This window comes from Aspergillus niger (genome assembly GCF_000002855.4).
Source record: "Aspergillus niger supercontig An15".
Lineage (NCBI taxonomy): Eukaryota > Fungi > Ascomycota > Eurotiomycetes > Eurotiales > Aspergillaceae > Aspergillus > Aspergillus niger.
The window spans coordinates 1482289-1494221 of NT_166530.1; the positions used below are offsets into that span (position 1 = coordinate 1482289).

General features: G+C 53.3%; 5 protein-coding genes across 5 annotated transcripts; 2 read left to right on the forward strand and 3 right to left on the reverse strand.

The window, feature by feature from the left end:
* Positions 1-409: 409 nt before the first annotated feature.
* On the reverse strand, positions 410-1520 carry An15g06340 (uncharacterized protein; the record flags this gene model as incomplete). The annotated part of the gene is made up of 5 exons (XM_059744755.1): positions 410-541; positions 585-659; positions 946-999; positions 1069-1281; positions 1383-1520. 5 exons carry the CDS (start codon positions 1518-1520, stop codon positions 410-412), a joined length of 612 nt encoding a protein of 203 aa, XP_059602605.1.
* A 385-nt stretch (positions 1521-1905) lies between these two features.
* An15g06350 (uncharacterized protein) lies at positions 1906-3954 on the forward strand (the record flags this gene model as incomplete). The annotated part of the gene is made up of 1 exon (XM_001397126.1): positions 1906-3954. The coding sequence occupies one exon, from the start codon at positions 1906-1908 to the stop codon at positions 3952-3954; it is 2049 nt and encodes a 682-aa protein (XP_001397163.1).
* Positions 3955-4892: 938 nt separating this feature from the next.
* On the reverse strand, positions 4893-6898 carry An15g06360 (uncharacterized protein; the record flags this gene model as incomplete). The annotated part of the gene is made up of 4 exons (XM_001397127.3): positions 4893-4903; positions 4970-6231; positions 6301-6470; positions 6527-6898. 4 exons carry the CDS (start codon positions 6896-6898, stop codon positions 4893-4895), a joined length of 1815 nt encoding a protein of 604 aa, XP_001397164.1.
* A 252-nt stretch (positions 6899-7150) lies between these two features.
* Positions 7151-9159, forward strand: An15g06370 (uncharacterized protein; the record flags this gene model as incomplete). Its single annotated transcript, XM_059744756.1, has 6 exons — positions 7151-7193; positions 7235-7306; positions 7363-7448; positions 7508-7612; positions 7681-8715; positions 8776-9159. 6 exons carry the CDS (start codon positions 7151-7153, stop codon positions 9157-9159), a joined length of 1725 nt encoding a protein of 574 aa, XP_059602606.1.
* A 498-nt stretch (positions 9160-9657) lies between these two features.
* On the reverse strand, positions 9658-11901 carry An15g06380 (uncharacterized protein; the record flags this gene model as incomplete). The annotated part of the gene is made up of 3 exons (XM_059744757.1): positions 9658-11039; positions 11096-11215; positions 11259-11901. The coding sequence occupies 3 exons, from the start codon at positions 11899-11901 to the stop codon at positions 9658-9660; spliced, it is 2145 nt and encodes a 714-aa protein (XP_059602607.1).
* Positions 11902-11933: the final 32 nt, after the last annotated feature.

Genomic DNA, 11933 nt, shown 5'->3' on the forward strand with positions numbered 1-11933 from the left:
TGGCCACAGAATTGGTTACTCTGGTTCTCCTCCATTGGCATAACTAACATAAGAGCTCATCGGGAAGCTGTTGGCAGCTTCAACTTCCGGCCGCCGGGGATAATTCCCAGCGAGGAATGGTCTCATTTGGCGTGTGTCCCCGTGATTGGCTCCAGTCCCCTGACCAGTTTTTGCGCGGCCTTGTTTTGTTGGCCTTGGAATGGCTCTCTTTCTTAACAAGATTCTTATTCTCCATCTCCAAGTCTCCATCCCACCAGTCTCCAGTCTTTTCCGCCATGATCGCATCTTTTGATTTCCCAAGCAAGCATGGAGCTATCGCGCTTCGGCGTTTCAGCCCCTGAGATGCTCGATCTTGCTCCATTCCCCTCAATCTGAGAGGATGGTTCCATCTCCGATGCATGGTTCATAGTCATTTAAACTTCCCAGCTTGCTCGTGGTGAGCCCCTGCGGCTTCCACTTTCCAGCGAGAGACAAAATTCAAAAAGAGGGGCAAGTGTGACGAGGACGCCGAGAGTGGAACAGCTAATTTTAAAAAATGTTCCTGTCACAAAAGCAAAAAGGATCCAACGTCTTCGTGTCAAAACGGCACTGTCACATTCCTCCGTTAGTGCTGGGCTTCCAATAGCGGCCCAGGGTCGGGCATCTAGCATGACCTGCCCCTGTCAATCGATACGGCGAATGGGGCGGTTTTTCCCATAGTACACGCCCGGGATATGCTGGTGCTCGGCTCGAACGAGGTCTTCCCGCTTAGTGACCGGGTCGTGGTTCGCTGTCGGTGGACGATCAACTACCCGATAGGTGCAAGCGCACGTTCATCTTCTCCGCGCTAATTTTATAGGTGTTCGTGTGCTCCATTGCGCGTGAATACTCGGCTTCTGACTGGCGCGCGCATTCGGTTGGTCCATGGCCCTAAGCCGTCAACTCCTCGTCCCATGAACTCTGTACCTCCTCGACCCCGACCCACTCCGCTGTCGTCTGGCCTATGGTTACCGTACGTGCCTGGTAAATAACGTCAGGTCTGGATCTTTTGCTAATATTGGCATGATGGCGGTACTAGCTCAACTGCACGTCGTGCAGATCCAATTTCGACGCCCTCGCTGTCAGGTGGACTCGGGATTCTAGGTTTATGCATAGTGGGTTTTTGAGGACGTTAGGGCTTTGCTCTGCTGCACGTTCGACACAGTCACCAGTCAGCGCAGCAGCTTCAATTGTGTGCTGGGCACTGGCCGCTGCGATTCCACAATGGCCACGAGGAGGGGGTCCCTGTAATCCGTATAAGCACTTCAGACCGCGCCATTCGACTAGGGCAGACAGCTATCTCGGTGCCATGGTCTTCGAGTGTGACCGGCGCAATGTGCATCTAGCTCGCAATTTCTTTTCACTGGTCCCCTCCCGTCCGCCGGCTCAGCCCCATCTTGTGTTGATGGATTACGGAGACCTGGACCACTTCTACCCCTGATACAGGCAGGAACAATTATCGGATCTGCGAACCGGGCAGCTATCCTACGTAGACGATCCATCCTTTGTTCATCGACGCTGCTTTTCTCTCTTCTCAGCTTCTCCTCCCTCCCTCCCTTCCTCCATCTCTCTCTCTCTCTCTCCCCCGTTATTCTTCCCTCCCATCACCCCTTCATCTTCTCGAGTACGGAGGGCTTTTGCGTTCAGCGACTTCGATATGAGTTAGACGTTATCATGACAGCAGCTCCAGATTACATTCCTTTTCTACAGTTCTCTTTTCCGATCTGATCGTCATTGTCATCCCTCGGAAAGCTCGTATTTCTAGCATCCGCCAGTCTCGTCGCACCGATATCATAAGCATATCTTTGCACGCACTTGAGCGTTGTCACGCGCATAATATCTAGATCAGGCTATCCATATGGTTCAGCTGCAGCTGTTGACACCAACATGGTTGCCTTAAAGCGCTTCTTCCATGCGGAGAAATCTTCACCGGCAAACTTCGACGGTCATGACGCTCGAGCAGTCAGCCCAGGAGGCGATGATCACCACGTTTTGCCCAACGTGAAGACATCCCGGCGCATGGCCGCGGAAAATCAGTGTGAAGTAACGCACAACCAGATGCAGTCGAGACCCTTGTCAGCTCGTTCGCATGCGCCTCCGTCTCGGGCATCGACTCGTCCTCCAGTCCCAGCATCTCGGCACGTTGATCTGCTCGATGCTTTGTTTTCTTCACACCGGTATCACATCCAAAGCGCCAGCACTTTGTCGCCGATTACACCATACAATGAAGACATAGCCGAACGGAACATGGTGCCCTTCTTGAGAGGACTGGCGCTCAAGAATACCTACTGCTCGCGTCCGGTTTCAACTCTGTATCAGGAAGAGGTAGCAGACCGGAATATCTCGAGTAGAAGCAGCAGTCGCTCCATTCCCCACAGTTTCAGCGCACGCTCTCGGGCTACACCACCTCGTTCCAGGCAGGGATCACAGAGGTATGTAGACAATGCTAGGGATCGCCCCCATTCACGGGCGAAAGGCACGCTGCTGGAGCGGTCTATTTCTCCTGAGAGCTCAGTCTCTGTACCTCAATTGCGTACTGAGGAGCGCCCTGGCTCTTCCAGGGAAGGGGCCTTTCAGAGAAGCTCCCTGCGATCTCAGAGGTCTGCGCCTGACTTGCTAGCTGAATGGAACAATGCGCCGGAGGAAGAAGCCGTCTCCCGTTCGAATGGATACTTGGGCGTCCCTCCTGCTCACAAGCAAGGCGATAAATGGAGCAATACGCCGCTACCTGATAGCCCAACGCTCCCATTATCCATGAGCAGTGACGGTATGAGCGAGACTGAATCCCCTCCGGATACACAGAGTACCCCTCCAGCGTCCGCTCGTCATGGCAACAAAAAGAATATCCGAGATCTTTCTATAAACACGAAGATAGCAGCTCGAGGAAGCCCGAGCACGAAGATTGCACATCGGGCAATACAGCCGCCTACTCCCAGTGCTGTCGATCCTAAGCAAGCCCCTAGCATTGCGGAGGTTATGAACAGCCCTCTCCCTGTGGGAACACCGACATCCATCTCATCCTTGCCTCAGTCCAACGACAAAGTTATCGAGATCATGGACATGTTCAGGCAGGCTTTTGCTTCGACCCAAGAGGTCACACCACACCCTACCTTTGAGAGTCTCCAGGATGCTATCATCAGGGAGATCAATTCTCACGAAGCCTTTCAGCGCATTTCCTTCCCCACCGAGCCCTCACTCACTCCTTCGCCATCTCAGGAATCCTTTGACAGAGCTCCTCATGTGCCATTGTGCCCAGGACCAGGTCTGGAACGAAGCCTTTCTGCAAAGGAAGGGCAATTCTCGAAGTTGATCCGCAAAAGCTCCTTCAAAAAGCACAAGAGAAGTCCTGAGCAGCGCAGAAGCATATCCACGAGCGTTCCCGTAACGGCTTTCCGGGCCTCACAGACAACCAGTCGACGGAGGCACACCGACGCTCCTCTTCCCTCCCCAGGAGTCCTCAGTAATAGGGAGGCGAAGCAACAAAATAAGGAGAGCCCCGAGGAGCAAGTGACCTACATGGATCTTCTCCAATCGGAAAGATTATCCCACAATCCTCCAAGCAACCCGGGTCGTGCTGTATCCATGAGAACCAACTCGTCCCATGGCAACTTAATGAACATGAGCGGGGCACCATCAGTCCTACGCATGCGCGCACAAGCCTCTCCAGTAAGAATCAGCCAGATCAGCTACTCAGAAGACGACAGCGACGACGAAGAAATCATCCAATTGCCCAGCGTTGGTGGGACACCGCACGTCTGTATCCAGGGTGTCGATCAGAACAACGTCACCTACATGGCTAGAAACACGACTCCGCGAAACGCCTACCGGCTCATGAGCTGGCCTCGGAAATCAGGTCCCAATGCGCACAGCAGAACCACCATTTCCAGCGAACGAGTCCCTTCCCGAACTTCGTCCAGAAACGGACAGCAGTTCTAGGAGACCGCATTGGGTGCAGACTCGTTGCTGTTGCTTTCTTGCTAATGCTTCACTCTCTTGATACCCCTGTCTTTGACAATGATACCCCTCGCCGTGTTCCCGAAAGAAACTATCGTCACGTCCGCTCTCTTACAACCTATAATCCTTAATCCGTTCCTCGCATCCCTTCATTTGATAGGATAGTCCCATCCAACATATTTTCGATCCCTACAACCCCATGAGTGATACCTCTTTGTCTACCCAACACAGACAGCCCAGGCGCTCTTTCATCTCTTCTATACAAACCACAGTCCTTTTACTTTGCATACGGCTTTCAACTTTCAGCTCTTATCCAGTCATTCCATCATTCATTCCTTATTCTCTGCATGGATTTCGCATATTTTTTCTACACTGCATCTCTCTTTTCAAGCGTCCTAGCGCTCACTCTTCTGTATCCTTCTCTGACTATCGAGCTGTCACACTCACTTGCTTTTTCCATCCATCACCAGCGAAATTACTAAGTAGACAACGAATCCTTATCACCACCTAAAAAATAATATAATGCAAAAAGACTACAAAAAAGAGACTTAAGCAATTGCCAAAAACATGTTCTTTCAATTCGACTCGCTAGCTACTGAAACGACCTATATCTGACTCCCCCGATGGTAAACCGATGAAAGGTATCTCAAGGAATATCATATCTGCCCCACCCAACTCGCATCATCCATGCAATTGTATGCATCTAAACTCCTGAATTTCACTTGTTCTTTTTTGTTCTTTTTCTTTTCTGAAGACGCTTGTAGGCTTCTTTTTAGGGTCCCTATGTCGAACTCAACGTGAAACTGTATTGGCAGGAATGGAAAAGTCATAACAGTCATAGGAAGGAAGGAAAGTGGATGATAGAAAGAATTTTAATAAATTGAAACATCCGGATCCAACACGGTAGTAGTAGATTGCGTTTAGTACGAGCCTGTTGAGATGGTTATGTTAGATATATTGTAGGTAAGCAACGCAAGGAATCTGGATATGAACTTACGGCCGAACATGCACCACTTCTCAGCGAAGCGGGTGCAGTGGGGGTTGGTACACTTGGTCTGGCCGGGAACGATACCCTCGGGCTGGTCGAAGGGAATGCAGAGAGACTTGGCACCCATGCTAGGAGCGCGAGCGTCCTGGGGAATGCCGGAGTCCTCCTCGTGCTTGCGGGCACTCAGGTCCTTGATCTGGTCCTCACACTCCTCGGTCAAGCAGTGGGGGATCAGGCAGACGTTCTTGTCGTTCAGGGCCGGGGTGAAGTCGTCCCAGTTGGTGATGATCTTGCGGTGGGAGCGGTACTCGGCGTCGGCGCGGTTGTACAGATCCTTCTGGATGGTTTCCAGGAGAGCGGGCACGGCGGTGGTCAACTCGGAGATCTGAATGGGAGCCTTACCGTCCTTGCCGGGGACGTCACGACGAGCAGCGGTGACGAAGCCGCCGGCAAGCTCGCCAGGACCGAACTCAAGACGCAGAGGAACACCACGGAGTTCCCACTCGTTGAACTTCCAGCCAGGGGAGTAACCCTCTCTCAGATCGCTCTCAGCGCGGACGCCAGCCTCGCGAAGAGTGGAAACGAGGCGGTCGACCTCGTCGTAGAGCTTCTTACGCTCCTCATCGGTGGTCTTGGCGGTGATACCGACGGGGACGATGATGGTCTGGGTGTCAGCGACACGAGGAGGAAGGACGAGACCGCGGTTGTCACTGTGGATCATGACCATGACACCGAGGGTACGGGTCGACAGACCCCAGGAGTTCTGCCACACGTGGAGAGGAGCCGCCTTCTCCTTGTCGTCGCTCTTGGCGGTGGGGTCCTCGACGGTGATACCGAACATCTTACTGAAGTTCTGGCCCAGACCGTGGGAGGTACCACCCTGGATACCACGACCGGTGGCGGGGATGTAGCCCTCAACGGTGGTGGTGTAGAGACCTCCGGCGAACTTCTCCTTCTCGGTCTTCTGACCCTTGACGACGGGGACGGCCAGAAGTTCCTCGTAGATACGAGCATAGAGGTCGAGGATTGTCATAACCTCTTCGTGGGCACCCTCCTTGGTCAGGTGGGCCGTGTGGCCCTCCTGCCACAGGAACTCTCTAGTTCTGAGGAAAGGCTGGGGGTGCTTGAACTCCCAACGGACGACGGAGTTCCACTGGTTGAGCTTGAGGGGCAAGTCACGGTGACTTCTGATCCACTTGGCGTAGTAGGGGTACATGACAGTCTCCGACGTGGGACGGATAGCGATCTTCTTCTCCAGAGGGGTGGAGCCACTGTAGCAGGGATGGGTTTATCAGTGGCCTGTCTATATTGGGGGCGTCCCTAGAGATAAGGGAACATACGCGTGTGTCACCCAAGCGACCTCAGCAGCAAAGCCCTCGATGTGGTCCTTCTCCCTCTGCAGCACATCCTCAGACACGAAAAGGGGGAAAGAGCAGTTCTTGACGCCCATCTTCTTGATGTAACTGTTGAACCACTGCTGGATCTCCTCCCAGATGAAGTACGAAGCGGGCTGTCGCATATCAGTACAAGTGGTTGACGGCGTCTCGGGCGAACAGAACAACCCACCTTGAGAATGAAGCATCCGGAAACATCATAGTAGTCAAGCATATCACCCTTGGTCAGAACCTGCTGGTACCAACCAGGGAAGTCCTCCTCCTTGGCGACATCGATACCGATCAGAGCAGCGCCCTCGATCTTCTTCTTGGGAGCCTTGGCAGCGGGCTTCTTGGCCTCCTGCTTGCCAATCCCCTTGTTCGCGGCCTTCTCAGCCTTGTCGGCGGCCTGCTTGGCCAGCTTAGCAGCCTTCTTTGCGGCGTTCTTGGAGACCTCTCCCTGGGGGGCATCGGCTTCGGCGGGGTTCTGGGAGCGATCAGGAAGGGTCTGGGGGGCAGGGGCCTCGACAGGAGCCGCGGCGTCAGCGGAGGTTTGGCTTGCCATGTTGAGAGGGAGACAACGGTCGCGCAAACAGCAGAGGAGGACCGGATACGAAGGGAAGGCGAAGATAAGAGGAAGATCTGGGGCGGGAAGAGGGGTTGAGTCAAAGTGGGATGCATCTGCAAATCTTCACCGCCCGGGGCCGGCAGAACTTTTAGTGCAAACATTCGAGGCGAACGTCCAGCGGCTTCAGGCATTTGGCTGTCGGAGCTTGTCTTTCCCCCTATTTCCTTCATCTCCGTCTGTTTCACCATCATGGCAGGCATCTTTGAGCAGCCGCGGAATGCGGACACCCTTTGTGAGTCCCCTTACCACCCCCCAATCTCCTTCCCCTGACAGCTATCACTGACCAGTCTCGCACAGTCTTGGGGGGGCAGAAAATCACCGGCGCTGATGTGCGGGAGCAGAACGGTATGAACTGATAGATTCTCCTCATCCATGGGGGTGGGATGCTGATGATGATGTAGTCCTTGCTACGCAGGCCATCGCCAATGTTGTCAAGAGCTCTTTCGGTCCGTCCGGTCTGGACAAGATGATGGTGGATGATATCGGTGTACGCATCATGTTTCGACCCCGCGTTCAATATAGAGCAGCTCCCTGATGGTTTTCTAGGATGTCACGGTTACCAATGACGGTGCAACCATTCTGAGTCTCCTCGACATCGAGCACCCCGCTGGAAAGATTCTCGTGGACTTGGCCCAACAACAGGATAAGGAGGTCCGAACCCCCGCTCCTTGTGCTCCATACTACCTCTTCCTGTTCACACGATGCTGATTTCAGGCTAGGTCGGTGATGGTACTACTTCCGTCGTTCTCATTGCTGCCGAACTCCTCCGCCGCGCCAACGAGCTGATGAAGAACCGCATACACCCTACCACCATCATCAACGGTTACAGGCTAGCCCTGAGGGAAGCTGTCAAGTACATGAACGAGAACATCACCACAAAGGTTGAGACACTTGGAAAGGACAGCTTGGTCAACATCGCCAAGACATCCATGTCCAGCAAGATCATTGGCTCCGATGCCGATTTCTACGCCAACATGGTGGTTGATGCCATGCAACAGGTCAAGACCACCAACCAGAAGAACGAGGTCAAGTACCCCGTGAAGGCTGTCAACCTGCTTAAGGCTCACGGAAAGAGTGGTCGCGAGTCCATTCTCGTCAATGGCTATGCCCTCAACTGCACTGTCGCTTCCCAGGCCATGAAGACCCGGATAACCGACGCGAAGATTGCTTGCTTGGACATGAACTTGCAGAAGGAGAGAATGAAGCTTGGCGTTCAGATCACAGTCGACGACCCCGATCAGCTGGAGAAGATCCGTGAGAGGGAATCCGGCATTGTCCTCGAGCGTGTGGAGATGATCCTCAAGTCCGGTGCCAATGTCGTCTTCACCACCAAGGGTATCGACGACATGGTTCTCAAGCTCTTCGTTGAGAAGGGCGCCATGGCTGTCCGCCGTTGCAAGAAGGAAGACCTGAGACGTATTGCTAAGGCCACTGGCGCTACTCTGGTCAGCACCCTCTCTGATCTCAACGGTGACGAGAAGTTCGAGGCTTCCTACTTGGGACATGCCGAGGAAGTCGTCCAGGAACGGATATCCGATGATGAGTGTATCCTTGTCAAGGGCACCAAGGTCCACACCTCTGCCTCCATCATCCTGCGGGGCCCCAACGACTTCAGCTTGGATGAGATGGAGCGTTCCGTACACGACTCCCTGTGTGCTGTCAAGCGTACCCTCGAGAGCGGTAGCATCGTACCCGGTGGTGGTGCCGTCGAGACGGCTCTTCACATCTACCTCGAAGAGTTTGCAGTCACAGTGGTACGTATCCTCCTCCGAAATATCTGAGCCCTAGCTCAACACTAACTCCACCACCTCCAGGGCTCTCGCGAGCAACTCGCCATCGGTGAATTCGCCCAATCTCTCCTGACCGTCCCCAAGACCTTGGCCGTCAACGCCGCCAAGGACTCCTCCGAGCTCGTCGCCCAGCTCCGTGTCCGCCACGCTCTCTCCCAGCGCGTCCAGGAAGGCGACGCCAACGAGGAAGAGAAGGCTATCGCCAAGAAGAAGACGTACCGTAACTACGGTCTCGACTTGACAAAGGGCCGTGTCCACGACTCCCTCAAGGCCGGTGTTCTGGAGCCCAGCATGGGTAAGATCAAGCAGCTTAAGAGTGCTGTCGAGGCTTGCATCGCCATTATGCGTATTGATACCATGATCAAGTTGGACCCTGAGAGGCAGGAGGATGATGGCCACGGTCACTAATTTATTTAGTCTTGTTTTACGTATGGGGAGTTCTCCTTGCTTTCTTCTAGACCTTTGTGTGGCGAGGGCTGAGAGAAAAAGTATAATAAGATGTTCATGAGTACAAATTTACTACCTTATTAAACTAGTATTGACGTATATGTTTCTCTTGGTTTAGTCTGGTTGTTGTATCCTTAAACTCTTGTGACAATGCCCTAGGGCGGGTGGTAAAACCGGTGTATTAATCAGTTCAAAGCACGTCACATATGTAAAGAAGCAGCAGCAATGTTCAATCACAATAAGAAATAACAGAAGTCCTCGTTGCCATGCAATAAAATCCGACGCTATCAAACACAAGAAAGTAGAACACCTGAAAGGGGGAACAAGAGATCCAAAACACCCTGCTAAATCAAACATCTATGCTTCTTCCGACGCCATACAATGCATGTAAACCCGGTGAACCGTAAAACAAAAAAAGAAAAAGAAAAGACAAGACAAGTACGTAGTCTTTCAAATGAGTCATTCTTCTTCGTCATCATAGGAGTCTGGGGTCTCTGCCCAGCCACTGCGCCATCTCTTTCCTTCTGCCTCTCCACTGGTTCTGAGGTCTCGGGCTTCAGGTCCTTCGCGCCAGCATCGGGCGGTGTAGTCGTCGCTAACGGTAACAAGTTCTCCATCGGCAGTCCATGACACGGCGGAGACTTCTTTCACATGGCCTCCAACAAGGGGTGTTCCGGACTGGTAGATGGGAATGGTGTCTTCTACCCGTCCGGAGTATGTGCGACGGAGGCCGGAGCGGGTAGCTGATGACGGCATCGGGGGTAGAAAATCATCCTCAGTGGTCGTCTTCTGATCATTGGAGAGGAAGCGCTCATCTGTTGGAAAGAGGACGGCACAGTTGTCGGCACTCCCGGCAGCTAGCATCTCCGGTTTGTCGCCTGTGGCTTTGCGAACCCCAACTTTAACATAGAAGGTTGCAACCTGAAGACGTGGATGACGGAAGCCATATAGAGGCCCCAGCCCTTCCTTGTCAGACCCACCGGTGCGACGTGGTCGGTTGTTGTTCAGAGAGAGCTCGGGGGCACTTCCCAGGACCAGATGTGACGTTGAGTAGGTGTACACAGTGCCATCCCGACACAGCGTGTATAGTCTTGCACCATCTCCGCCCAAGGCCATTGACGTGACGGCAAAGCCCCGGTATTTGATGTGGCTATCTGGCTGTCTGGTGGTAGCCAGAGGAAGAACTGGACGGCCACGACGGTTGTTGTGTGCTGTACGCAGATCCCACAACCTCACGCAGGAGTTCGTACTCGAAGCTGTGACAAAAAGGTTCTCGCGACCTTGCGGAAGGAAGGCCAAAGAGGTTACGGTAATGTCTGAACGGCGAACTTGAGGTTCCATTTTCTCTGGTGACACGCCTGTTTGCGACGTCCATGCATGAGCGCCGTGAATAGTACTCAATACCTGAGGAAAGGCGGTCTTGGAGGTGATGGAGCCAGCAGTCGATTCTGCGTCAGATTCAAGCGAGCACCGCGCCTGCAGACTAGGTCTGTCAAATCCTTTGCATCGGAGATCCCATATGTTGACATTGCCATCACGACTGCAGGTCGCAAGGACTTTGTTGTTGGCCGCTGGTTGGAACTGAACCTGCTTGACGGAGGACACATGGTTGGATAGGCAATATACCGGCGTCTGAGTGGCCATGTCGATGACTAGTGCTGTTTGGTCTCCAGAGGCTGTTGCAAGTAGCATATCATCGGACGAAAACTGCAGGTCCATGATCGAATTCGTATGCGGGCGGAACGTAAGGTATGCTCGAGAAAAGCCGCTCTTGTCGTCTTTGGCAGAATCTAACAATCGAATGCCTCCCTCCTCATCTCCTACTGCAATAAGACTATTGGCTGTTGAGCCAGTCAGTAAGTACACGCAGACAGAAAGCAATCCTGTTGTCACCCACTATTGCATGAAGCCGTGCAGAACGGCAAGACGTAGCGGTCACCAGAAATATTGGCGCAGTTGTGGCTATCATTTGGTCGTGAATAGAAGTTTGACGTCAGGTCCTGCCAGCCTTCAAGGACTATGAGTATATCGTTACAAAAATAGAGGCATGTGCAACCTACCAGCTCCTGAATTAGACCGTATAGTCACTCTATTCGCCCGAGACCCCGAAAGGCTTCGCATATACAGCGTTCCCGACGATTGCAAGGCCTGCGACCGACGGACTGGCAGAACCTGTCGAGTAGGTTTTGTGACAGCAGTTGGCTTGACATCATCAACCCTCGATTCAATCTTGAGCTGGATGTCTCGAACTGGTACAGCTACTTCTTCGTCATTCTGGGCTGCATGGCGAACCTGGACCTTTTTAAGCGGCGAAGACTGCAACGGAGAACCAATTGAAGAGAACGAAAGCTTCCGTTTCCGGGTCGGTGTTCGTGTGAAGTCGGGTGCTTCTGGTCTATGTTCAACAGCTTTGGATGTCCTTGTAAAGGCGGGCCCCAGGCGATTGACGGCAGGGGAGCTGAGGGCTTTCAAAGCCTGACGATTGGTTCTCACTGAGCTTGCACTGTTCCCTCCATCCAGCATGGAGCGAGGCGTAAAAAACCGTCGGAATGATCGTGGAGTGACCGGGGGAGGCTTCTTGGGTTTGCGTCGGTAGCCAACATCGGACGCTATCGAGGGCGGCGAGGAGGGAAGCTCCTGTGATGTTGGAGGAAAGACGGGCTCAGACCGAGGTACTTCGGGGAGATCATGCCTGGCATCCATTGTGCTCCACAGACAGATATAGACACACGGAC